The sequence below is a fragment of the Balaenoptera acutorostrata genome, chromosome 14 (genome assembly GCF_949987535.1).
Source record: "Balaenoptera acutorostrata chromosome 14, mBalAcu1.1, whole genome shotgun sequence".
NCBI classification, from domain to species: Eukaryota; Metazoa; Chordata; class Mammalia; order Artiodactyla; family Balaenopteridae; genus Balaenoptera; species Balaenoptera acutorostrata.
Window position 1 is genome coordinate 12,396,163 of NC_080077.1, and position 26,103 is coordinate 12,422,265.

A 26,103-nucleotide genomic window follows, 5' to 3' on the forward strand; every position below is an offset into this window, starting at 1 on the left:
TTTAAACACATAAAAAAAATTTAGAAATTAATGTCTATTAACGCTGCAATCTACTAATACCACACTAAGTCCTATCATTCTCTCTCTCTCTAACATATCACAAATCAAAACACTATGCCATCTCCTGTCTAATGTAATTATTGCCTGCAGCACTTCAACTGTTTTATTAAAGTATTTAGGTACTCCTTGCATATTTCTAATTGCTAGCATTCTAGTGACAGCAGTACTGTGATCAAAAGCGTCAAAAATGTGATAGGTCTTATGTCAAACTTAGCAAAGTAAGACAATTAACTTTTCTCTCCATCGTTAAAAAAAAAAAACAGCGAACGTAAATATCAATTTTGGAAATTCAGTATGAGGATGAATAATATCCTTTCACTCAAACATTACACAACAATACAAGGCTAAAGTGAGCCTAACTACACAGAATTATTTTTCAGCTGTTTTAAGAGTGTCACACATTTCCACGATGGGTTTCTAGGAGACAGTACTGACAACTGATTAGGTAACTTCCACCATCAGAATCGTCAAACCAGTGCAATACTTGTACACATTTTGTTTTCAAGTTTGCACATGAAGGCCCAAGGGTGATAAAAAGCTTGGGATCAAGTCACTGAAAAGTCTCACTTTCTTTTTTATTGCTACTTAATCCAAGTGAATGTCACTTAATTTTGATAATGATAAATATAACTAAAGTAGTTTGAGAGAAATCCCAGTTAATATAATTTCCTTAAGGACAAGGCTAAATCTTTCCAGAATATTAAAACTTTGTACCAATGTCACAGTTCTTCCCATTACCCCAAGGAAATGATCTGAAACCAACTCGAATTATTGGACTGAATTCAATTACCCTAGAAATAAACACCGAACTCCCCCTCTCATCCACTTCTCCAAAAAAAAACAAAATAAATAACGTACTATTTCTATTTCAGAACCTACAAGAAGAAAAGACTTTATTTTTGGCGAGAATCCTTAAAGATCTATAGATCATCAGAGGGAAGCAAAAACCACCCAATGTTCAATGGCTGGTGTACTCCATCATTTCTTTTGGTGCGGGGTTGGGTGGGGGGGCTTGACAAATGTAACTTAAGAATTTCAGGTAAACAGAACAAATGAGGAATTACTGGAATAGGAGACAAAGCAACTATTCATGGGACCAAATGAAACCATCATTAGAAACGAAAAAACACCAATGGTTTTATATATATGTGTATATATGTAAAACCCAAAGAAGAAACAAACAGCAAATAAATGAAAAGCAAAAGCAAAAACATAGTAATAATAAATAAAACAGGAAACTTATCCCAAATTTTCTGCTACTCAGTTTACCTTGGAGGCTAATCTGAACAGCCTTATGCAGAGCCTACAAAACACATGACAGACACATTGTTTCTGGTATACAAGTTAATGTTTTAAAATCCACCAACACTACTCTACATTTTGTGCAATTGAGAAATTCACTTCAGGCAAGTGACCAGTAAGTACTTTAGTATAAGCACTATCTATGCAGAATAGCAAATAGTGTGAAACAAAGCAATGCAAGCATTTACGTGGAATTCAGCTTGATGCTAAATCTGGCTTCATGCTTAACTGTATTAAAAGAGAATTGCCAAACTGCCAATGTATTTCTTTACAATATTTCTTATTTTACCATCATAAAGGCTAAGAGCTGTAACTATGAGCAATGTCAATTAGCCAAATCTCTCTTATTTTCTATCCGGTTTTAAAGAATATTTTATTATCTAAACTACCAACTTTCTATTTTTCTCTGTATGTGCATGAAAATAGACGTACAGAGAAAGAAAACTCTACATATGACTTATGCAATAAATATACACAGATATTACACACATACTAACGAGACTGCATGATTTTTATATCGAAGTACATGCTCTTTCCAACCACATGGTTCTTTGCTGTTGTTTTACGAGTAACGGAAAAAGTCTGCACCAACTAAGCACATGCTGCTAATGATCCATGGTTTTAAGAATCTGTAGGTTAAAAAAATACAATTCCTAGAACACTGTTATCAAACAAATAAGTTTTATTGGCATCTAAAAACAAAATTCACCCAACATTGAAACGTACTTTAATATTTATGTTGTTTTCTTTTTTTCTTTTTTCTTTTTTACTCACTGCAGTATGAGGAACAAATCACAAACACTTACTTTGGAGAAACAGAGACCATAGTGTAGATTTTACAAAATCACTTTTTAAAATCTCTGTATTGTGCTCCTCAAATATCTAGAGCCAGTCTTTGCATAAAATATCACAGCTTTGTCTATTACCTTAAAATTCTGCAGCAGCCTAAAGATATGGATAAGATATACCACCGCTTGCTATTTTGAAATATATCTATTACCATATCCAACCTAATGGTAGTATCTAAAAAATTCTTTCTTCCATAGGAAGTCTCTGACAAGCTGTTATTCATTTCCTTGAAGTTAAAAGAATCTGGGGGCAACATTTATATTTTATCAGAAAAATAAAAAAATGTTTACCTACCATGTTCATATTAAGAACAATGTCTATACAAGTCAGTTGTACAATTATTTTAAGAGAAAGGTGAACATGAACATCAGATTAACTTAATTCTGGCAGACGAAAGTGAACAACTATGGTCCAGTCAGCCATTAATCTATTACAGAGAGATGACAACTTTACAAAATGTATCTTTTACCTACTGAGTGATGATTATGTCCCCTCAGTTTCTGTGCTTTCTACCACTGGTTCACTCTCTATATCAGCAACTGTGTCACTCTTCTCCTTGTTTATTTCACTTGAAGATGTCAGTTTTTCATAAAGTTCAGGATCACTCTGCGCTGGTAAAGGTGGTGGATGAGCATGTCTCTCGGTGTTTTCACCATTAACCTGAGGCACATTATCACCTTTTCGCTGAGAAGTGGCCCCTTCAAAAAAATCAAAAACCCGAGCATGAGGAGGGGGGACCCAGGTGTTTTGAATTCTCTCTCGTCCAAAACGATTTCCGTTAATTTCTCTGCAGAAATCAAAATCTCTGTCATCCCTATCCCTTTGCCTCTCCCAGGGTCTTCTGCGATCATCAAAATCTCTGTGAACTTCTTGTCCAAATCCTCTGTTCCAAGGACCACTTCTAGGATCGAACCGGTAGTTTCCAGACCGAAATCTACCTCTTTCTTCATGTAAGCCTTTTGGACCACCATAGACAGGCAGAACCCGATGCTCTCTCTCGTCGAAATCTCTATGCCCCCAGGGCTTCTCTGGAGTAAAGCCAAAGTGGTCTCTTCGACCAAGATGATCTATGCCTGGCCTCACCAGATTCTCTCTAATATCTACAGGAGGTCTTCCAAAATGATCTCTACCATCTAATGGAGGCCTTCCAGGACCTTCTCTTGGATCTACAGGCCGTCCAACCACATCCCTAACATCCACCGGGGGAGGTCTACTAATGGTTTCCCTGGTTTCTATGGGAGGAAACCGGTAATCTCTATCTCCTTCCTGTTGAATGTTATCATTCCCAAGTGGTATCCTTTTCTCTGGATTAGCAACATTGTCTACACTTTGTCTTCCAGGAACTAGAAAAGGTCTTTCAGGTGGACTAAAAATATCTCCTGGAGCAAAAGGACCACGGGGTGGTGGATGAAGAGCTGCGTCAAGTACCACTGGGGGAGGGAGTCCCCGCTGAGGTGGAATTCCAGGCTGCATTAAAGGGAATCTTGGTCCAGGTGTCTGTGGTATTAGTCCTGGACGAATGTCTAACATTGGCATTGCAGGCATCCTTTGATTAGAAAGATTTAAAGGGGGTAAATTTTGAGGCCCAGCTGGTGGCTGTGTTCCCAAAAGTCCAGGAGTATTTGGAACACCGGGTGGCTGTACTCCTATAAGTCCGGAATTGTTAGGTATATTCGGGGGAAGCATGCCCAGAAGTCCAGAACTACTCGACACACTTGGTGGCTGTATTCCCAAAATGCCAGAGTTATTTAGAATATTTGGTGGCTGGGCTCCAATAATCCCAGAACTATTGGAAACATTAGATGGCCGGACTCCAAGAATTTCATTATTACTCGATACATTTGGTCTTTGGACTCCCAGAATTCCAGAATTGTTCGTCACATTTGGCGGCTGTCCTCCTAAAATCGCAGAGCCACCGGAAACATCATTTGGAATCACTAAAATGGAAAGAAGAAAAAAACACAAACAATCATTCTGGTGTGAAAAGGAAACTACGTTTATAATTATTAATGCTATAATTTCTAGTAGTTAGCTTAATCAGCTACTTGTAGCCCCCCAAGAATCCAGGTATACTAGATATTAAAAAATTAAAGCTAAAATTATTAATACCATTCATAGTGAAATTTACATATTAAAACATAAGCGGGGCTGCTACCTAAAATCTTTACATGAAATCTTTTTAAGTTAAACAAAAATATCAGGTTTTATACTGATTCTCCACCTTTAACAAAAGTCTTTCTAAAGTACAAACAATTCTTAATATACTAACAGTAGTGCCATAAACAAAGGACTTTGGTTCTGAGGATCCCGGGGAGGCAGGACAGGAAGAAAGACGCAGACGTAGAGAAGGGACTTGAGGACGGGGGCAGGACAGGAAGAAAGACGCAGACGTAGAGAAGGGACTTGAGGACGGGGGCAGGACAGGAAGAAAGACGCAGACGTAGAGAAGGGACTTGAGGACGGGGGCAGGACAGGAAGAAAGACGCAGACGTAGAGAAGGGACTTGAGGACGGGGGCAGGACAGGAAGAAAGACGCAGACGTAGAGAAGGGACTTGAGGACGGGGGCAGGACAGGAAGAAAGACGCAGACGTAGAGAAGGGACTTGAGGACGGGGGCAGGACAGGAAGAAAGACGCAGACGTAGAGAAGGGACTTGAGGACGGGGGCAGGACAGGAAGAAAGACGCAGACGTAGAGAAGGGACTTGAGGACGGGGGCAGGACAGGAAGAAAGACGCAGACGTAGAGAAGGGACTTGAGGACGGGGGCAGGACAGGAAGAAAGACGCAGACGTAGAGAAGGGACTTGAGGACGGGGGCAGGACAGGAAGAAAGACGCAGACGTAGAGAAGGGACTTGAGGACGGGGGCAGGACAGGAAGAAAGACGCAGACGTAGAGAAGGGACTTGAGGACGGGGGCAGGACAGGAAGAAAGACGCAGACGTAGAGAAGGGACTTGAGGACGGGGGCAGGACAGGAAGAAAGACGCAGACGTAGAGAAGGGACTTGAGGACGGGGGCAGGACAGGAAGAAAGACGCAGACGTAGAGAAGGGACTTGAGGACGGGGGCAGGACAGGAAGAAAGACGCAGACGTAGAGAAGGGACTTGAGGACGGGGGCAGGACAGGAAGAAAGACGCAGACGTAGAGAAGGGACTTGAGGACACCGGGAGGGGGAAGGGTGAGCTGGGACGAAGTGAGAGAGTGGCACTGACATATGTACACTACCAAACGTAAAATAGATAGCTAGCGGGAAGCAGCCGCATAGCGCAGGGAGATCACGTGACCACCTAGAGGGGTGGGATGGGGGGTGGGAGGGAGACGCAAGAGGGAGGAGATATGGGGATATATGTATATGTGTAGCTGATTCACTTTGTTATAAAGCAGAAACTAACACACCATTGTAAAGCAATCATACTCCAAGATTAAAAAAAAAAAAAAAAAAGATGTATAGTGTAGCCAAAAGAACACTGAGCTTGCAGGTTTCAAAAAACTAAAAGAGAGAGTTTAATTCCTGGCCCTGCTACTTAAAGCCTGTGTTGTGTGTGGCATCATGCAAGTAAATAAACTGCTTTACAGTTACAGGAAGAAAAAAAAAAAAAAAAAAAGGACTTGCTGCTTTCAAAACTATATTATATCTTCTAGACCTAGCTGAATATCTTGTAGTAGTTACTTATAACTAATACTTGTTTGTTTTAATCTTTCTGTAAGTATACATATTTTGTGCAATCTTATTTTGATAACACATTAGAACAGTTCCAATAGGCCAAAAAAAGGAGGAGAAGGAGTCTTAATGGGAAGGTGTCAAAATCTATACACTATCCTGAAGGGAATGCCAAATTTGTTTTTCACAGGAACTTTAGGAGATAAATGTTTTACACATTCATGGCACCTAAGAATTAAACACCAATATAGAGAAGTAGTGATTATGATTTAGCTATGTATTTCTGGGGATTTCTTTTTTCTTTTTACCTGATCTGGTGTTTTCACCAGAAGAAATCTGGTGGTCTATAAGATGAGGTACTTTTTCTTCAGGCTCTGCTTGTTTAGTTGGAGGATTAAAAACACTTCCAGCTGGCAGAGTGGAAGTAGCAAGACTGCTGGCAACAGAACCACCTGGCAAAACAAGGCTACCAAATCCAACATCTTTCACAGTTTCTGGAGTCATAGATAATGGCGGCTGCACTAAAGCTGTTTAAAGAAGGAGAATATATATTTCAGATTTAATTAGCTAATCAATTCATGTGCTAGGTTAAAATATTAAGTATGACCAACACCGGTCTTGCCAAAGTTTTAAATGACTTCCTATCCTCTTTCCCCAATTATTTGGTAAGACTGCTCAGTTAACATGACATATGTGAATTCTCTTCTGGTCCCTGTATTTCGTTTATAATGAAAACTAACTTCTGGCAGCTTGAGTGTTTCATTTAATGGCATCTCTGTATTACCTAGCACATTCTATAATAACTGATGCTCAAAATGACAAATGAGTCATCCTGAAGAAGCTAAATCATATTTAGAAAGCTTCATTTTTTAAAAATAGGGAAAGACAACAATTTTTAGAAATATTTTCAAGAGAAATGTTTAGTAAAATAAGGATCCATACTTAAGAACAAAATCCCAGCAATTAAAAAAAAAATTGTAATTTTTTTTCAAGGATGCCAGTATGGGAATATCTAAATATACAGAAATGATTGGTGAAGACCAACAAATATGAGAGTGAAAATCTGCCCAATCCCGTTGAAACTGTAAGTACTAGGGTCTTTACATTCACTACTTTTTGTCAAATGAGGTTGGAAACTCATCAGACGAGAACTACAAATAAAAAGGTAAAAACATTTCCTTTTTATAAAGATATAAAAAAAGGCATAAAGAATGGGTAGAAAAACTCTTCTGTATATGTCACCTATATGTTAAAAAACTAAGCTAGAGGAATATAAAAATCACAAACAGAATTTCTAATCAAATTTATTTCACAACACTACTAAATCATGTATTTTGGGATTTTAGAAACTTTTATCCTCACGTTTAACTCTGGACTACCTAGACTAACTCTTAGCACAGAACAGAGCTGTAAACTAGGGATAAAAACCAACCGGGATCATGTATGGGGATTATGAGAACGAGGTAAGACGGTGTGAGCAATTAGGGGGGCAGCCGGCACACGGGGGGGTTTCTCGTTCTCCTTTAACTGATCCCAGGTTTTCCAAAATGAACAGCGTAAGGAGAAACAACTGGGACGGAGGCTCTAAGTAAGGTGAGTCTCTGTGAATGGTGAATTCAGAAACGGCTTCTGAGCACTTCTCTAATTTTCAGAAAGAACAAACAATTCTTCCTAATTAACCAACAGTAACACAAAAAGGATCCTAATGTTGTCTAAACACTGAAGGAGAGAAAAGAGTTTAAAAATGTAAGAAAAATGGGTTATAACACCAAAACGTAAAGCTCTGTATCATATACACTCTCTTTACAATAAAGTCCTTTGGTCTAGTATTAGGCCAAAAAGCTCTCAAAAACTGATGCAGTCATCTCAGAGGAATAGAGAAGTAACATGAAAGGCTCTTACTGTCCAAAAATGAACAAACTGAACTGCAAAAAGAAAGGTGAATGCAACCACTTGGAAGTAAAAATCCATTAATCCATAAACACTACTAAAAGTGAAGGAGAAAAAAGTAGAGGGAAGGGAGTGGAGAAGGAGAAATAAGGGAAATCCTCCCCCACCTTCAGTCACTGGGTATCACAGATAATATCCATAGAACTCATTACTCTGAAAAATTGCACTTACAGGAAAGAATTTAGCATCTCCTGTACAACTGTACTTCAAGGTAACTAAATACTACTAGTTGATAAGAGAAAGTTTTTCTTTACAGAAAAAATTCTTGCTAAGAAATGTGGAAGGAATTACAAAATTCGGAAGGTCACCACTTTGCAACTAATGAAAAGCAGATTCAGCAATAATAATCAAAGGATGAAACCATCTGATGAAAATCTGAAGGGCGACTTTTTAAAATGACCAGGTCCCACTATCTGAATGCTCTGATCCATTATGACATCATTAAAAGTGGGACAAGAAGGCACTGCCCGGCTCCTGATGTGATATAATGTCAAGCCCACAGCACCCCACTTGTTAAGTATTCTTACCAAAAAAGTTGAAGCATATTCTAAGCAAGCCTATGGTGCTAAAAACTTTCTATCTGCAGGAGATCCAAGGAAGATACCACAAAGAAGCAAAAAAACCAAACCCATTATTTGGGATCTTGCATACAGAAGTGAACTGCTTTTCAACAAGTCAAAGACATGAAGCATTCTTAAAAAGGGCGGTGTGGGTGGGGCTGCTCTAGATTAAGACATTTTATACATAAAACAAAAAACACAAATTTGATACAACAGAGCAAATCTGAATATGGACTGTCATATGATATTGTTAATTTGTTAGAAATCATTTAACCAAAAAAATGCATTTGTCTGAAAACTTCCATGATAAAAAAATTAACAATAATTCACAAAAATGAGAACCAACACATTACCACTATCATAAAGAAAGAAAATTCTTAAAGTAGAAAACTCACATGTTGGTACTACTGGTGGAATAGTAGGTGGTGGTACAACAGGTGGTGGAACTGGAGGTGGCATGAAACCTACATGGAAAAAAAAAAGACCAAAAATAAAATTAAAAAAAAGTCACTTTCTTTTAAATCAAAGATTCCAACAGCTATAAATGAAATTCTACATTCTTAAAACAGTCATTACTACCTCATATTTATGAATATATTTTCCATTTAAAAAATTACTTTTATATACTCTACCTTATTTGATCCTTAGTAAGCTAAGTAAAGCATAGAGATCCCTATCATGAGCATATCCTATTTATTTACTTGGCACGCTCTATGATGCTGTAAAATCAATGATTAAGTCAAGCCAGGCAACCTGTTTATGTGTTAGCATGGTGACTGCACGGGAAGTTAAACATTGTATTTCAAGCTGCTGACACCATTATATGCAATAATGTCATCTGTAAAATGTGCTATTGTACTTCTTTGATGTATATGCTGTTTACCCACTATATCAGAATACTTTAATTAACCTTGGATGTTACTATATTTTATTTTGAGCACTGAAACAAATCTTAATACAAAATAAGTAAGAAATAAATAAAATAAATTTAATATTGGCTGTTTTATGATTTTAAATATCAGATGATCAAACTATAAACCTGCTTCCCTGCATTTTTAAAATATAGAGCTACCATTAAGTTCCATGAGAAAATAGTGGCTAAAAATAATGGGAAAAAAAGATACGTGATTTTCAACAAATGAATGCTAGATAAAGGCTCTATAAAATCCATGTGTTATGGTTTTTGAAAAAATCATTTAAAAATATCTTCTGAGAAAAAATTTTAATTTTCAATCACAAATACAGATCTGTGATTGAAGATATTTGATGAGTAGTTTTCCAATATTTAAAATATAAAAAGATAAAGTTCTTATTAAAATCTGCATCAATTTCAAATTACGTATTAAACTGTAATTTAAAAAATTTACACTACATGACAAATTACAACCATTTTCAGACAATGAATTTACTTTTTGGCCTTGTTGACAGTTTTTAGGAACTCTATTCAATGACTAAGAACTTAAATTACAGAAGTCAATTCAGTAATTCTTTTCTATAGTACACAAATAATTCATGAAGTTCAAAAAAAATAGAAATAGTTTTGAAAAACAACATATATCGTTTGATCCCTTGTATTCTCTCTCTCCTTTGTCTAAACCTCCCATGATCTAATACGGAAAGCTCTATCTCTAACTTATGTAAGCAATTATTTATATTTAATTGATAAGTGTTAAGTAACCTATAGTTTTTACTGAGAAACAATGATTCAAGGAACTTCTGTTTATCTATAATTTATTAGGTCAAAAAAAGTATTATGAGTTCAATTAGCATTTTAAGATATACTATAACTTCTAATGCCAAAATGGAAATCTAATGATTTTTAGGAGGACTAATCTATATAATTTAATGCATACTTTCTGATGAATGGGTGATAACTATAGAGAACTTCTATATAAAAACTTCAACATAAATTTTAAATTATTTTAAGGCATTTCAATGATTTTAAATGATTCCATTTCTTTTCTGTCAGTGCTTCTTAAAGTGCGGTCCACCAACAATATGCATCAGCTGGGAACTTGTTCGAAATGCAACTGTCCGGCCCCACCTCAGCTCCACTGACTCAAAAGGAGGCTGGGCCAGCAATCTGTGCTTTAACACGCCCTCCAAGTGATTCGGATGTAAGCTATGGTTTGAGAATCACTGCTCTACAGCATTTAAACCTGGAAAAAGAACATTTTAAATGGTATTCTAAATAGAGTTCAAACAATAAGATGAAAATTTCTTACCAGGAGGTGGTTGTGAAGGGTTAAAACTCGCGCGGAGAAAAGGCGGTGGAGGAATTGGACTGAATCCAGGAGGAGGAACTGGCATTGACACAGGAAAGGCTGGTGGGACTAAACTAACTGTAGGCACTGCTGGAGCTACTGGAATCTTTTGTGGATAGAAAATAAAAAGTCCAGGTATCATTTTATCCATCTGTAACAATTACATCTTAGGACAACCAAAGGTAAATTATTTCTGTTTCTTTTATAGGAAGGTAACAAATATCATTATATTAAGTTGTTTTGGGTTTTTTTTTCTTCCTTTTCGTGTTCTTATAAGTGAACTTACTTGAGGTAAAAGCAACACAGTATTTTTCAACAAACAGTATATGTAGAGATTGTGAAATCTACCTTATATTCAAGTGATGTAAAGATGTGGGCACCTATTTCAACAGTGAATACCATGCTCAATTTTACACTGCCATCTCCCACTAAGTTTATACCTAGCTATGTCATGCGATCTAATCACCATTAGGAAGCATGTCACTAACAGCTTTAAAATGGCTTGAATTTCTCATTAATTTGTTTTCTACTCCTAACCATAAATTCTTTAACTCATCCTAGGTACAACAAATCCCAAATATTTATCTGTATTATGGCATGGCTGTACCTCTCTTCTAAAGTTCGCATTGTATCAATGGTCTATTCAACATCTCAACTTTGCTGTCTACAAAGACACTTCAAATTTCACACACATAAAACTGAACTCCCAACTGTCCTTCCCAAACCACACTTCCACAGTCCTTCTCATTCTCAGATAATGGTAACTCCATCTTTCCAATTTCTCAGACCAAAAACCTTGCCTCTGATCTTTCTCACAACTCAAATCTGACCACGCGCGCTGGCCATACCATGACAATACACCTCGTATCTGACGACTTCTCGTTGCCTTCACTGCCGTCAGTCCAGTCTGAGCCACCATCGTCTCTCACTTGGATTGCTGCAACTGTCTTTTAACTGGTCTCTTTGCTTTTATCAATGCCCACTATTCTATTCTCAAAATAGTTGCCAGTGCAATCCTTTAAAACTCTAAGCCAGACTGAGTCACTCCTTCCGTCAAAGTCCTCTAATGGCTCCCCATCTCAGAGTGAAAACCAAAGTCCCCCTCGAGGTCTCACTTACACTAAGCTGCCTCTCACTCACTTTATTCTTGCCCGCTTGTTATTCCAGGAACACACGAAACATGCTCCTGGCTGCAGGCCTTTGCACTGGTTGTTCCCTCTGCCCCTAACGCTTTCTTCAGATAGCCACATGATTAACCGCCTCCGCAGCTTTAGGCTGTGGCTCAGATGTCTTGCTCTCAATTAAGTCCACCTCACCATTTTAGTTAAAAGTTTAAACACCTACCTAGGCACTCCTGATGATCCTTACACTACCTTCTCCCCTCCACAGTATCTTATAAACTTATTAATTTTATATTTTCTGTCACCCCTATGAGAACAAACTCTCCATAAGGGAAGGGACTTTTGTTTGGTTTTTCCCCCCACTGATGTATCCCTTATTCCAGGTGCCTAGAACAGTGCATGTCACAGAGCAGGCAATCAATAAATATTTGTTCAATAAATTAACATTTAAGTATGAATTATACTTTTTCTAAAAGGAAAATTTCAAAAATGCTTGTATTTAATATTAATCTATTTTGGACAATTTCTTCCAAGTTTTATAAAGTAAAGATGTGAGTAAAAACAAAACTGTAAGACAACACATTAAACAATAAGAAAACACCCAGCACTAACCTGTACCATAGCCACAGGCGGCGGGAAGACCTCTGCCTGGGTCGTGGCCACCGTCTCCTTCTCAGCTGGAGGTGGGGGGCTCTGAGCTGTCTGGACCGTCTCTTTAACGGGTTCTGAGCTTTTCACGCTTTCCCACTCTAAACAAAATATTTGAAATTGATTTCCTCTGGATAGGTGCAATTTTTCATTTTATACGTACACATTTATGTCATGTCTGAAGAGTCCTTCATCTACCTTGGCACATCTTTAAGATGTGTCCACAGCTGTAGGTGCCAACCTACTGGGTTCTGCTGAGATAAATCTGATTAGGATACTAAGGAGTTCAAAAGAGCACGACATGAGGCACAAATCAAAGACACTAAAATATTTAGTCTAGAGAAAACACCTAAAAGGGATATAAATAGATACGTATCTCAAAGGCTGTCTGATTTAAGACAAACCAACCTTATTCTATATTTTGTCACAAGGTATAAGGGGGAAACAACAAGTATTAACCCAATACAGAAAAATGCGAAAATAGAACAAAGAAGCTCCAATGGTTCCTCCAAAGGTTCACCTCCCTTAAAGATCAAAGTCATTAGAATGACTAGTAAGACTACACAACTTCGCCCCTCTGTACCTCTCTGACTTCATCTCCTACTACTCACTCCTCACTGTGCTCAAGCCATACTCGTCTCATGACCTTCTAATAGACTTGGCACTTGCTGTTCTCTCTGCATGAAACACTCTTTCCCAGATAGCTGCATGTCTCATGCCTCTGAATACCACCTTCTCCATTAGACCCTCTTCAACCACTTAAAACAAAACTCCAATAGCTCCACACCCATACTGCCTATCCCCTTTCCCTGTTTTTTCTTCTTAGAACTTAACCAACACTGAAATACTACCTAGTTTATCTATCTTATCATCCATTTTTTTCCCACTAGAACGTGGGTTGGCAAACTCTTCCTACTGTAAGTATTTTAGACTGTGCGGGCCATGTGTTCTCTGTTACAATGACTCAACTGTTGTTGAATTTTAAAAAGTCATATACAATAGGTAAACACAACTGAGCATGGCTGTGTTTCAATAAAACTTTATTTACTGAACAGGCTGCCAGTAAGATTTGGCCCATGGGCTGTTGTCAACCCCTGTACTACAATGTGCACTCCAAGAGAGGAAGGATTTTTGTGTCTGTCTCACTGCTATAATCCCAGCTCCTAAAATTATGCCTGGCACACAGTAGGAACTGAAATATTTTTTGAATGAATAAATGTTCTGTAGGAACATCCACCCAAAAAGGAGAGAGAAAGACAGCGAGAGAGAGAGAATGACAAGAAGAAAACAACTGAAAAAGTGTTTGAAAATATGTACATTGGCCTGAGAACAAAAATACTATTCTGAAAATTAGCTAATTTTGGTAGAAGAGCTAAGATGTCAAGAAATAAGTATAACATATTTCAATTCTTTCCCAAGCATCCATTATTCTGTGAATTTATAACTAAAAAATTTTAAAACAAAAAGACAAATTTTTCAAAAGAACGCCAGCTTATCACTTGGTTATAAGCTTTCTAGAGCAGCATGAATCTGAACTACAGCTCTCTGAGATTCTATTCCTGGCATTCTCAACATAGATACTAATCAAAATAATCTAGGAAATTTTTAAAATAAATTTCCTAAATCCCCAGTTCTCATTTAAACTCAAGTAACTGAAAAAATTATTCTTTAGCAGCCTCCATATATACAACGCTCTCAAAGACGGAAACTTTTTAAAAGACATATATAAAAAAATGCTACATTTAGAGTTTTAGAACACTATCTATACTCTGACATTTATGAAATAGATCCCATTAAGCATACACATTGAACAGGGTCATGTTTCACGTTTTCCCCTCTTTTGCACGATGGGGAAGAATCCAGGAAATAAAATAAACACAATTCACCCCAACATGCAAAACTCTTATTACAACCCTTTAAGCATATTTTTAAACAATAAAACTACCCATAGGGTTCTTACCAGTATTTACAGTTTCCTGATCAATCATGCCTCCTTCTGCAAAACCTTCCAAGTCATCCACTTTAACTTTTTCCCATGGTATATATGTTACTCCAAGATCCACATCCCAGAATTGTTTGTATTCTGTTTTCACACCTTTGTTTAAAGCCCAAGCAATCTATCAGGAATGAGGAGAGGAAAAAAGAAAGCTCATGTTTACTGTAAGAACAAGGTAAAACATACAAAATTATATGCTAACAATGTAAATATGAATAAAATGAGTTTTAAAAATCAGCAGGACAGGCAAAAGCATCACTGCTGGAATAACAGTAGCCAATGAAATTTTTTCCATGTATTTTCTGACTCTGTTTGTAAAATAAAACCTGCATTAGACAGCAGTGGTGTTTATAATATGGGATTTATTTCCACTTCTTACTATGACCTTAAAACAACACATTTCCAGAAATAAACCAAATCTACTTTTCACCATAAAAATGTCAACCTACATTAGCGATAATTAGAATAGTTAAACAAAATCTTGGTATTCCAAGAGACCAGTGACACTTTTGCTTACATAGAGAAACTCTCTGCCATAAAATGACAAAGCACGGGCATATTAACTCCCTTGAAAGTAATTTTAAATTTTTTAATTCAGTTGCTGAAACTATGGAATAAATTAACTCCAAATAGCAGAAATAAAATGTAAATTAGTTATAAGAAGTAAAAATGGAAAAATACACAATAAATACTACTCAGTTTAAAGACTAAGAGGAAACAAATATACATAAATAAACCCTTCACAAGGGCCTGAGTTGTATAAGACAAGATGTTAAAAAGGAGACATTAATAATATAATTAAGGGGTAGGATTAGGAAGCATTGGGAAGGAGTGAATGAAAGACAAACTTGTAAAAATGAAAACGTTCTGCTCATAAAATGGTGCCCTGGTTGACTAAGAGTACTGTGCATGTGTGATTTTGAAGAACTGCTTGAATAAAGTTTTGGTTATTGTTTTACCTATAGCCAAATTCTATAATTCAACAATACTAAAATAATAAATTTCTGTCAAGGTTTGCCTATAACATTAAAGAAGAAGATGAATTTAAATACAGGAAACATTCTAACAATCCAATAAAATAAGAGCATGTGCCCCCCAGTCTCACCTTAATGACCTTGGACCCAATTTTATATGACCCGGAACTAAGTTTCTGAAGAGCCCGAAATGCATCTTGTCGATGAACCATGCAGACATAAGCACAGCCCCTGGGAGGAATCATCTATTAAAAAAATTATTTTCTTTAGAAAGGGTGTATGAGGAGGGCAAGTCATTTCTGGCATTTTATGGTTTTTAATGGAACAGAACATTGATTATTAATACTGAATTGTTTCCCCTTTTCTTCCTCCAGCTATCTGTTTACTGGTATAATTCATGCACAATCAGTTGAAAAAAAAAATTCAGAAGCTAGTTGGGTCTCATTCTAAGCCATGATATATGTGAAATCTTGAATATCACGTGTCAACTAAAGTTTTAACACACAATGAAGAACTATTAAAACAAGGCAATGTATAAAGATGCGTATATAACACCACCAGATAAAAGGAAAACAATACTGTACGGCCAACATATTTGAAGGCATACAATTTATTTACTATAGTATTTAAATTTTGCCAAATGTTATGTTGAGTAATGTGAGAAGGATTTTTGTTTTGGGGAAGTATCCTATCCTTAATATAAAGTCCAAAATCTACAACAAATAATAAAACTAAAGCTTTTCAATTTTATAAAACTTAACTTTGTCCAAGTACTTCTGGACAAAGATTTTAATATGAATAAGAAGATAGCCTCAGTGTAAGGCTCTCAAGAGGTTTATTTACAAAGCATTTAACTACTCTATAAACTACCAGATCATAAAATTATCTTTAATGTATTAACTCAGAAAAATACACAGAGCATTTCAGTTTCTTTATGAAGAACTCAAAAGGTATTCTATCACTTTGTTAGTACTTAATACCTAATAAGCTCTAGCTGTCAAAATAACGTTTCCCTCAGTCTTGCTTACAGCTGCCACTTTAATACCAAACTTCTCAAAAGAGAAGTCTATCTAACCCCTTACATAATTCATCTCTTGCAACGCAGATCCAACCCCTTACCAACCCACCGAAAATACTTTATTCGAGCTAATGACCTACTAAATGCTAAATCTAATGGACTTTTCTCAGTCTTCAAACTCCCCCAAAACGAAGTGAAAGGTTTATAAATCTTCCATTAATTTTTCAAACCCTGGATTTTATCACTAGCCATTCAGTACACTTCAGTTCACAAAATAACTTAGTGCCTATTACTTTTAAGTACCACACTCTTAAAAGGTAATACAGAAGAAGAGGGAGACAAGACAAACTAATGTCCAAATGACTGTGGTATAAGAAAGACTACAAATGTCATAAGCAACGTGAAAATACAAAATGCTACTTGGATTCGGGATCTGTTCAGAGCAGTGATTCCTGGCTTTGCACCAAAACCACCTGTGTAACTATGACACTTCGATAAGACTCTAAAGGCAGTGATCATGGGCATCCCTGTAAGGCATCCCTGTGTTTTCAAATGTCAACCCATTTCTGATATGCAACTAGAGCTGAGAACCACTAGTTTAAAGGCAGGGGAAAATCAGAAAAAATTTCAGAGGTTATATGATCACAGACTCAGAGGTTACTTATGTTCTGACAGGTGAAATTTAAAAAGACAAAAAAAGAAGCCTACAACACTTTCATGGTGTAAAAAGAGGAATCTGAAATACCTAAGTTGAAACACTCAACCAATTACCTATTAATTAACCAATCAATCAGCTATTTATTATCTGTGTAACTTAGACAAATCATTTAGATTCCTCACTGGTAAAATAACAATATTTGAATTACTTAACCAGCTTCTTGTGAGGCTCCAATGAGATCATACATAGTTGAAAGTAAAATACAAAATGGTCAAATTCAATTTAAATAAAGACTGCTGTTATTAATACCAAAAAGTCAAGTTTGGCCATATAAGGAATGTTGAGAATATAAGGAATCTAAGACTAGAAAGGAAAACCAGCCAATTTCCTGGTAAATAATGATAAAAAGGTCCAATAGACATAAAAGTATAATAACAGTGAATAAAATCAGAGAGTTAAGGAATAAGTCTCCTCAAACAAATGACTATTCCACTACTTATTTTAGCCTCAAGGAAGAACAACAGCCCTGCAGGAGGAAGAAGATACTCAAAGGTGGAGACTGGGTACACGGAAAGAATCCATCAAGAGGAGTGACAGAGCTACGCTGTGACCACACGGGTTTTCTTGCCTCAGGTTTGCTCTGAGAGGAAGAGAAGGGGGAGGCGTGGGAAGGGGTGGGAAGGGGTGGGAAGAGGCTGGCAAAAGACTGGGGCCTCAAGCCCAGTTGTGTCTCCGCCGTTACCTGTGTGCTCACGTGCAGGCGATTACAATTCTAACTCAGCTCCTTCACTTTCATTAAAAAAAACAGGAATTAAACCAGATCACACATACAGTTCCCGCTAACTCAAACATTCGATGTTTTTAGGAATCAAGTGCTATTACATTGCTATAAAACTCCTAAGAATATTTCGTTAGACTTCCATTTAAAAAAGAAAAATTAATTAAGCAAAGAGATAAACAACAGCAGAGTAAACACAGAAACGATTAGAGTCAAACAATCCTTTTAAAATTTGATTAAAGGCAGATATTACTGGGCTAATTAGGAACCAAAGTGATTCTGAAAACTCCCTATTTTTTTTTTAACTTTAAATTATTTAAGAACTGATACTTACATTAATGGATTCAATCTGTCCAAACTCTTCAAACAGGTTGGTTAAATCTTGCTGGGTCGCCTTCTTGTCTACCTGACCAACCCACAGAGTAGTACTACATACTGTCAAGACATAAGAGACAAATAACCCAAGTCACATAGACAGTTACTTCTTTCAAGTAGGTGAGGAAAAAACACTAACAACAATAAATTAAAATTTAAGACAGTATATTTTAAATACTTGTTAACGGACATTTTTATGTTAAAAATGTTTAAATGTTTAAACATTTAGTTTAGTTTAAAATCAACTAAAATACCAGGTACCCATTCACATCTATGCCAAGTCAACTTCTTGCATTATCACCTGTTCTCAAGCGTGGCAGCACACATCAATCACCTGTGGATATCTGGAACCCACTCTAAAAGATGATGGAAGGTATGGGGTATGACAGATCAGGAACTGGGAGTTTTAAAATTCTGTAGGTGATTCTAATGTGCAACAAAGTTTCAAAACCACTTCTCACTGCAATCCTATCTGTGTACCTTTGAAGTATCTTTCTGTGCTGGAATGATTAAATGGATGTTTCTCCTTAATCAACAGCTAAATCTGAAAACAGTATCTTATCCTTAAGGAAAGAATAATTATATACAAAAAATATATATACAAAAAGGAAAAGGCTGATTTAGAACTCTTTATCATGAAAGACTTAGGGATACTTAAGGGCTGGAAGCCACTTCCCTTTAAGAAATAAATGCTACACATGAGACATCTTGCCTACTTTGAGCTGCACTGTTCATGTCTCCATGAACATCTCCTTTTCCTGAAAACACTGACTTTAAAAATATTTACAGCTGATATATTTGCAGAGTTTTAACATATTTGGATTTATGTCAATGTCATTAAAAAAAAAAAAAAAAAAAAGAAGTCTCCAGCTTTTGGGTTATCTTTCATCTACAACACAGCCTAGAGCAGGTTTTACTCCAGAGCTAATTCAGCCCCACACTAAGATGTGACCATTGCAATGTGGGTTTCACATTACATTCTACTGAATGTGGGTTTCAATAAGGTCTCTACTTCTCTACTCTGGCTGGTCAGAACTTGAACGTCTTCCAGGCCTGTGTGAGCTTTAGGAATCCTTCAGCTAACAGATACCTGGAAATTGTTCTTTCCCTGCTCTTTGTTCTTTGCCTCATGCAGTCTTACCCTGTGCATAAATAACTTAATATTCAACCAAAGTCTCAAAGGGCAACATATTAGTTTTCTTTTGCTGCTGTAACAAAACACCACAAACTAAGTACCTTAAAACACAAAAAGGTATTCTCTTACAGCTCTGGTGGTCTAAAATGAGTCAACAAGGCTGCATTCCTTCTGGAGGCCCCAGGAGAGAATTTGTTTCTCTGCCTTTGCTGGCTTCTACAAGCTATCTGCATTCCTCAGCTCATGATCCCAACCCACAATCTTCAAAGCCAACAGTGCAGCATTTACCAATCTCTTTCTCCTTTCCACATTCACATCACCTTTTCTCTCTGACCCTCCTGTTTCCCTCTTATTAGGACCCTTGGATTACACGGGGCCCTTCTTGATAATCCAAGTTAATCCCCCCATCTGAAGCTCCTTATTAATCAGATCTACAAATGTAAGGTAACATATTTACAAGCTCCAGTGATTTGGACATGGACATCTCTGGGTGACCACTATTCAACCTACCACAAACCCTCAGCAAATTTCTGGACCTCTTTCACTGAATAGTTCCCACCTCTTCATTACTCTGTTCTACATATTACAGCTGCCTTAATCTCCCCAAAATCTGTTCCATGTTTCCCCTACTCTTTTGATATTGTCTCTCTACAAATTTATCCCATGGACAACTCCATTCCCCCCCCAGAAAGTAATAATGAGTCTCCTCCACCCCATGAGAAGGGGACACTTGATGCCTAGAACGTCACTGTTTGCTGATGTTTCACAGCCCCTGGACTGTTCATGAAGACTCACGTTCTGAGAAGCAATGGGCAGAGAAACGCCACCACGTGTGTTTGAAATGTGTTGGGACCACATCAAATTGTTATTGCTTCTCAGTAAAGAGAGTTTTGAGGTAAAAGACAAGATATACTTTTCACTGTGTTTTCTTATGTCCTTACTAAATTTTTTAATTGTGTGTTTTACCCATGAAAATAAAACAGCAACAGAAAATAAATTCCACAGTCAATAACTATGTAAACGGTGGCAACAGAACATGACAAGTTAGGTGAGGAACTAAATGAGAGACTCCACATAAAAGCCCATCATAAAACTGGTTATTTTGAATGTCCTAATGGTAATCACGGGAGGAGGCGTAGTTCAGATTTTACAATCAGACCTTTGACATTATTTTATCAGACAGCAGTAAAATGTTTGAATTTTGTCCCTCACCCTAAGGGATAAATAGAAACTTTCAGAGTTAGGAATGTCAACATTATTAAATTAGCACTGGCTCTCATAATCAGGTAAGATTCTGGAAAGATAGCCAAGGCTTGTTCAAATGGTTAGAATTTAGTAAGATGGCTGTCACCTTTAATCCTAAGCCTAGATTTCTAGGATGCTTCAGCATTATAAGTTATACCAGTTATTCATCTATCTCCGTGGCAGAAGGAGTTTATTTGGATACATTCAGAAATTAGATAACCTGACCAGTGTTTCGCTCTTGGCGAAGAATGACAATTTGCTTTGTTTTATGTACTTTAACCATCTGCAGTCTGTTGGTTCACCTTAAAAGCCATAACTCGCTAAGAATTGTTTAGGCAGAATTTGGCACTAATTACAACTTATTTTCCTATACCTCACATGCTTACCAAGTCAACTCTCCTGCAGCACTCTCCCAAAACAAACTCCCACTACTACCAAATTTGTTCTAATCATATGTTATAGATTAACATATAAAGGAGGGAAAGTTTTTACAAGAGAAATCTCTCCTTCAGTACTGATCCAGTAAGTTTATAATTAGCTTTAAAATTTGCATGCTTCCTATTATAATTACTCCTACAGACCTAGTGTTCATAATTGGTTAGGACGCTGTGCATAGAAGTCACGGTGTCCATGAAACAGACCCGAGGCCTAGTCTACTTTATAAATCATTAGTCAAGTCATATTTTCTAACTAGCATTAAAAAAAAAAACCTCTCAATGACTTTAGTACTTGAGTAGAACCTGCTATTCCTTTTTCTTTTCTCCTCTATCACATTACAAAACCCAAAAATATAATTACTCATATACCAAACCAGTTATTAACCTCTTAGTCTGAAAATAAGGTTGGGAGACTTTGTAGCAGATACTATTTTCTCAATGTTATTGAAACCAAAGCTTGTACATCACTTACCACTTAATGTTTTAGATCTAATTGGAGGCAATCCTTTCTTCTGTCGTTCTTTCTCCCTTTCTCTAGCTCTTCTTTCACTTGAGTATGAACGTGATGATTTCCTTTTTCTTTCTCTAGAGCGAGAGCGTGATCGCTTTCTGTGTTTACGCTTTCGAGAACCAGATCGTGACCTAGACCTTCGTTTTCTTGGTGATCTACAAAAAAAATCTTATTTTACTTCTAATGACAAAGTTATTTTTCTATCAAATTTCTCCCTTGTAGGTGGGGTGGGGGCAAGACTGTCTTGTATTTAGCTACCCTTTAAAAAACATTCAAGCATAATCAAGTATCAAACATGTATTTTCTCAAATCTCTATACTGCTTAGGTCCACACTAGTCACAGATGTTTGTTTGCAATGATTCTGAGTCTGGGTTATCATTCACAACCACAAAGAAGAATAAGAGAAAGAGATTCTAGTAAGGCCTCACTTTCTCTTAGTGTCTTCCAACTCATTTTTCAAACAAGAGTCAAGAACAGGGATGAAAGATGGAAGAACACAAAAAGATTCTTTAGGTGACAAAGATGTTACATTCTTAAAATTAAGAAACAAAGAATGTTTTCAACAGAACATTAGGCCACTATACAATTCTGTTTACAAGTTTTCAATTTCTAGAATCTCGGTGCTTGACTTTACAATATAATGTGATACTGAAATACTGTTTCTTTTTTCCTGTCAGTCATATGCCATTGAACTCTCTTCAAAATACTTAGTAAGGAGGTGTTGCTAAGACAAATAAAGAAGTGGTTAGGACAAAGAAGTTTCAGCACTAACACTGTAACTCACTGAAGAGAGATCAGCTTAGAGAAAGATGAACTGACAGGCTCTCATTTGCAAGAGGTAAATACAAGTGAGTTCTTGAAACACACAAGAAATGACTGAAAAAGTCATCAAGGATAATGCCTCTCTTCCAGCATTCGCTGTTCAGATTTTCTGGGTATTTGTGTGTAGAAAATAGGGCGTTAAAATGTTAAAGATGAATGACTTTAAGTTTTAAGACAATTTATAGCAAAAACAACATATACATGCTACAAGAAAATTTACCAGGTTAAGAATAAGGCACCTTCAACTCAAATTTGAATGAACAGGCACATTAATGAGCCTCAGCGATGCTGAACAGCCCACAAAGAAAACCATTTCTAGGATATGTTTTGTAAAGTCTGATATGCTTAATGTTTATAAAAATAATTTTTGTAGTTTTATTTTTATAATCATTTTTGGTATTATGAGATGAAATGGAATGTGAGAAATACAATGGAGTTTCTAATACTGTTCCTCTATAGCTTGATTTAACTGTTGCTCAGAGGCAATAATACCCTAAGCTGACTATCATGACGTTATTAACTAAAACCAGATATAACCCCAAATCCAAGTCTCATGATACTGCCGTGACTCATGCAAATTATTCAAATAAATGGCCACAGCCACACCCAATTAAAAACAGAACACATATTTTCTGTTTTTGAAGTTCTGAATTACTTCTTCCTGAGAGAATAAGATGTCACTCTCAAAAAACATTTTCTTTAATCTTGATGCAAAGAAATAAAGGATGCAAAAAAGTAAAGCCAACAATTTAAATGTTCGCACACAGCTAATCTTTTTTTTTTGATTTTAAAAATATGTATCATACATTTTCAAATATATTTATATATACTTATTACATATATATTCTTAAATAGTATTGTAGAACCTTGAACGAGATCGTGAATGCGTTCTTGATCTTGAGCGAACAGCCACTTTCTTTGCTTCCTGTTCAAAGATCTCCTCTTCCACTCCATCTTGCCCTTCATCTATATCCATATCCTTGAAAGTCAAAAGAACAGCAAACAAAATGCCTGGTTGAGATTCAGTGTGTATTGGTAATTCTGCCTTACAAAATATTCACCACAGTAGCATTAATGACTAATAGTAAAATGGTTAGAATGTGGAGCTTAATGAGGAGGAAAAAACCATTCAGGTTTACATTATTTTACATACAATAAAAATTATTACTATATTTTAAGATTTTTTTCTGTAATTAATTTTAGAAATTTATGCCCCAGAAAAACATTTACTTTTTACCTGCTGCTGAATATCTATGGAATCATCCAAATTTGCTTCAGGTTCAAGGAAATGCTGTTGACTGCTCCCTTGTGATGGTGACACGGAATGCTCTGACCCAAATGTTCCTTCTTGACTATCCTGAGGAGTTGCCTGTTGAGAATGTACACAAACACACAAACATTGGGAAATAATGAATATTATTACAAATGAAACATCACAATTACAATTTTAAAAAGGAGCCCAATACCTAAAGAAATCCCATTACATCTTTTATGATCAATCTAAAATGGCACTTTTGTATAAATCCAAGTTTACTTAAAAGCACAGAACACCTCCATAAAAGGGAGATATTATAACACTAGAAAAGAATGGTAAGATAAAGTAGGTCTCCAAACAAATTTTATATTGTGGAAAATATAAACTATCAAGAATAAAGGGGGACTTCCCTGGTGGATCAGTGGTTAGGACTCCATGCTCCCAATGCAGGGGGCCCGGGTTCGATCCCTGGTCAGGTAAATAGATCCCACATGCTGCAACTAAAGATCCCACGTGCCACAACTAAGACCCAGTGCAGCCAAATAAATAAATATTAAAAAAAATAATAATAATAAAGGGACTGTATCATGAATGATATATAAAGAACTAAGTTACCCACTGCACATGTAGAAGCAAAACGAAGCTCAAACCCCACTATCAAAATCACTGATCTTGCAAAATCAGTTCTCAACTTGGGTCTTTTTCAACCTCCACCTCTAGGAATTCACAAAAGAGTATTAGGAAGTACTCAAATATGTAAAATATTTCAGAAAGACTAATAAAAGTTAGGCAATGAAGCCTAATTATAGGAAAAACTAAAATTTAAACCTGTTTGCCCCCCTAGGACTAGAATTACAGCAACTTGCTATAGGGATACTGCTTACATGGTGCTAATCAGTATGAACTTGACTAGCAATTACATATACTATGGTGTTAACTAAAATCGAGAAACTGATTATTATGAAGAAATGACTCCCTAGTTAAACATTCCTAAAACATGATCTCACAGGTGTTGAGGATTAGTAAGAAGAGTTCCTGGTGGTACACAAGTTGGGAACTATTATAATAATTAACAGAAAAGAGCAACTCAAAACTACTGTTCCCTTGCTACAAACTCTGTGATTGTGAACCAAGTTACTCCAACTCTGAATTTGTCTCCCTATGTGTAAAAGGAATACAAACACAGTGATTATAAAGAACAATATTGTATTATAAATTTCAAAGTTGCTAAGAAACTAAATCTTAATTGTTTCCACCACAAAAAATAAATGATAATTATTTGACACGATAGAGGTGTTAGCTAACACTACAGAGGTAATCATATCCCAATATATAATCATATCAAATCAATATGTTGTACACCTTAAACTTACACAATGTTATATGTCAATTATATCTCAATAAAAATTTTTTAAAAAATTACTCTTACTCTAATGACATTTAAACTGAAAGAAAAGAAAGCAGCATAAAAATTAAGAGCCAAAAAGAGCAGTAAAGAACTGTTCCAAGTGTCTTAATTTATGAACAGGCTCCCCAAAGACAAGTAACATTTTCAAGGTTTAGAAATAAATTAAAGCTAAAATTAGAATTAAAGTGCTATTAGCCTTTATTCCACAAAACTGACCAAAAAGTTGGTAAATAAGTATATGTTTGAGAACAAATCAAAATGTTTTTAAAGCACAGTCCTGGCTTATGCCTTTAAAATGGTACAATAAAAATAAAATTCTTAACAACACAGCAAGATAATTTTCAACTTTATCCTGAGCCGTATTGTCTGGTCCTAATTCAGTACTCATACATCCTTCACATTGTTTACTTCTTACCTCACCATTCACCTTGAGCATCCTACCTACCATCCACCCACTTGTTTTTCACCTTTGATTTTCTGTTTAATGGTCAACCCTTGGTAGAACCAGCAGAATCCACTGCAGGTTCTTTTTTGAGCAGTTTTACCTATTTGAAAAGGTTGTGATTCATGACTTTTATTCTTTCTTAACAATCTTATGAAGAACAAAGAGAAAATCTACTTTTAATATTCTACCAATTTTATCTTATGATCTTGCAATTAGCATTAGGTCCAACTGGACCCTTAGCTATATCTAAGATATGTTATGGGATCGTAGAGGCCTTATTTTCCTATATACTGAAACATTTTGTCATTTCATCATCCTAAGAATTATTCCATTATTACTCATCAATTACTCCCAACTGTAGCCAAAAAGACTAAAATAATAACAACAAAAAAAATGGAATTGTTGAGAAGGGTGATTCAACAGTGAAACCATCATCATTCAGTTTTACTGCATCACCAGAAACACTGCATTACATTTCAAGAAGGTATAAATAAGACTGGCGACATATCTGTAGTCTGCTTTTAGCCTTCCTTGGACAATGGATATTTAGATGTTTCATTTTCTGTCCATAATGACAAAGAGAAGAAAACTGAAAGAAACATATTTCACAAAACTTTTTTTTTTTTTGGGC

General features: G+C 36.2%; 1 protein-coding gene across 7 annotated transcripts in view; it reads right to left on the reverse strand.

The window, feature by feature from the left end:
* The window catches only part of SCAF8 (SR-related CTD associated factor 8), a 194,913-nt gene that overhangs the window by 114,584 nt on the left and 54,226 nt on the right, over positions 1-26,103 (reverse strand). For 4 of the 7 annotated variants that reach the window (XM_057528051.1, XM_028167451.2, XM_057528052.1 and 1 more), the window contains 11 exons: positions 23,602-23,733; positions 23,231-23,343; positions 21,503-21,696; positions 18,173-18,273; positions 15,516-15,629; positions 14,375-14,531; positions 12,379-12,515; positions 10,607-10,751; positions 8,777-8,845; positions 6,180-6,398; positions 2,027-4,148 (listed from right to left, as the gene is read on the reverse strand). In XM_057528051.1, coding sequence (XP_057384034.1) covers positions 2,695-4,148; positions 6,180-6,398; positions 8,777-8,845; positions 10,607-10,751; positions 12,379-12,515; positions 14,375-14,531; positions 15,516-15,629; positions 18,173-18,273; positions 21,503-21,696; positions 23,231-23,343; positions 23,602-23,733 — 2,835 coding nt within the window. In that variant the 3' untranslated portion in view covers positions 2,027-2,694. Of the gene's footprint in view, positions 1-2,026; positions 4,149-6,179; positions 6,399-8,776; positions 8,846-10,606; positions 10,752-12,378; positions 12,516-14,374; positions 14,532-15,515; positions 15,630-18,172; positions 18,274-21,502; positions 21,697-23,230; positions 23,344-23,601; positions 23,734-26,103 lie in introns of those variants that run through there. The other 3 variants (XR_003623742.2, XM_028167450.2, XM_028167453.2) reach the window with 2 other exon arrangements.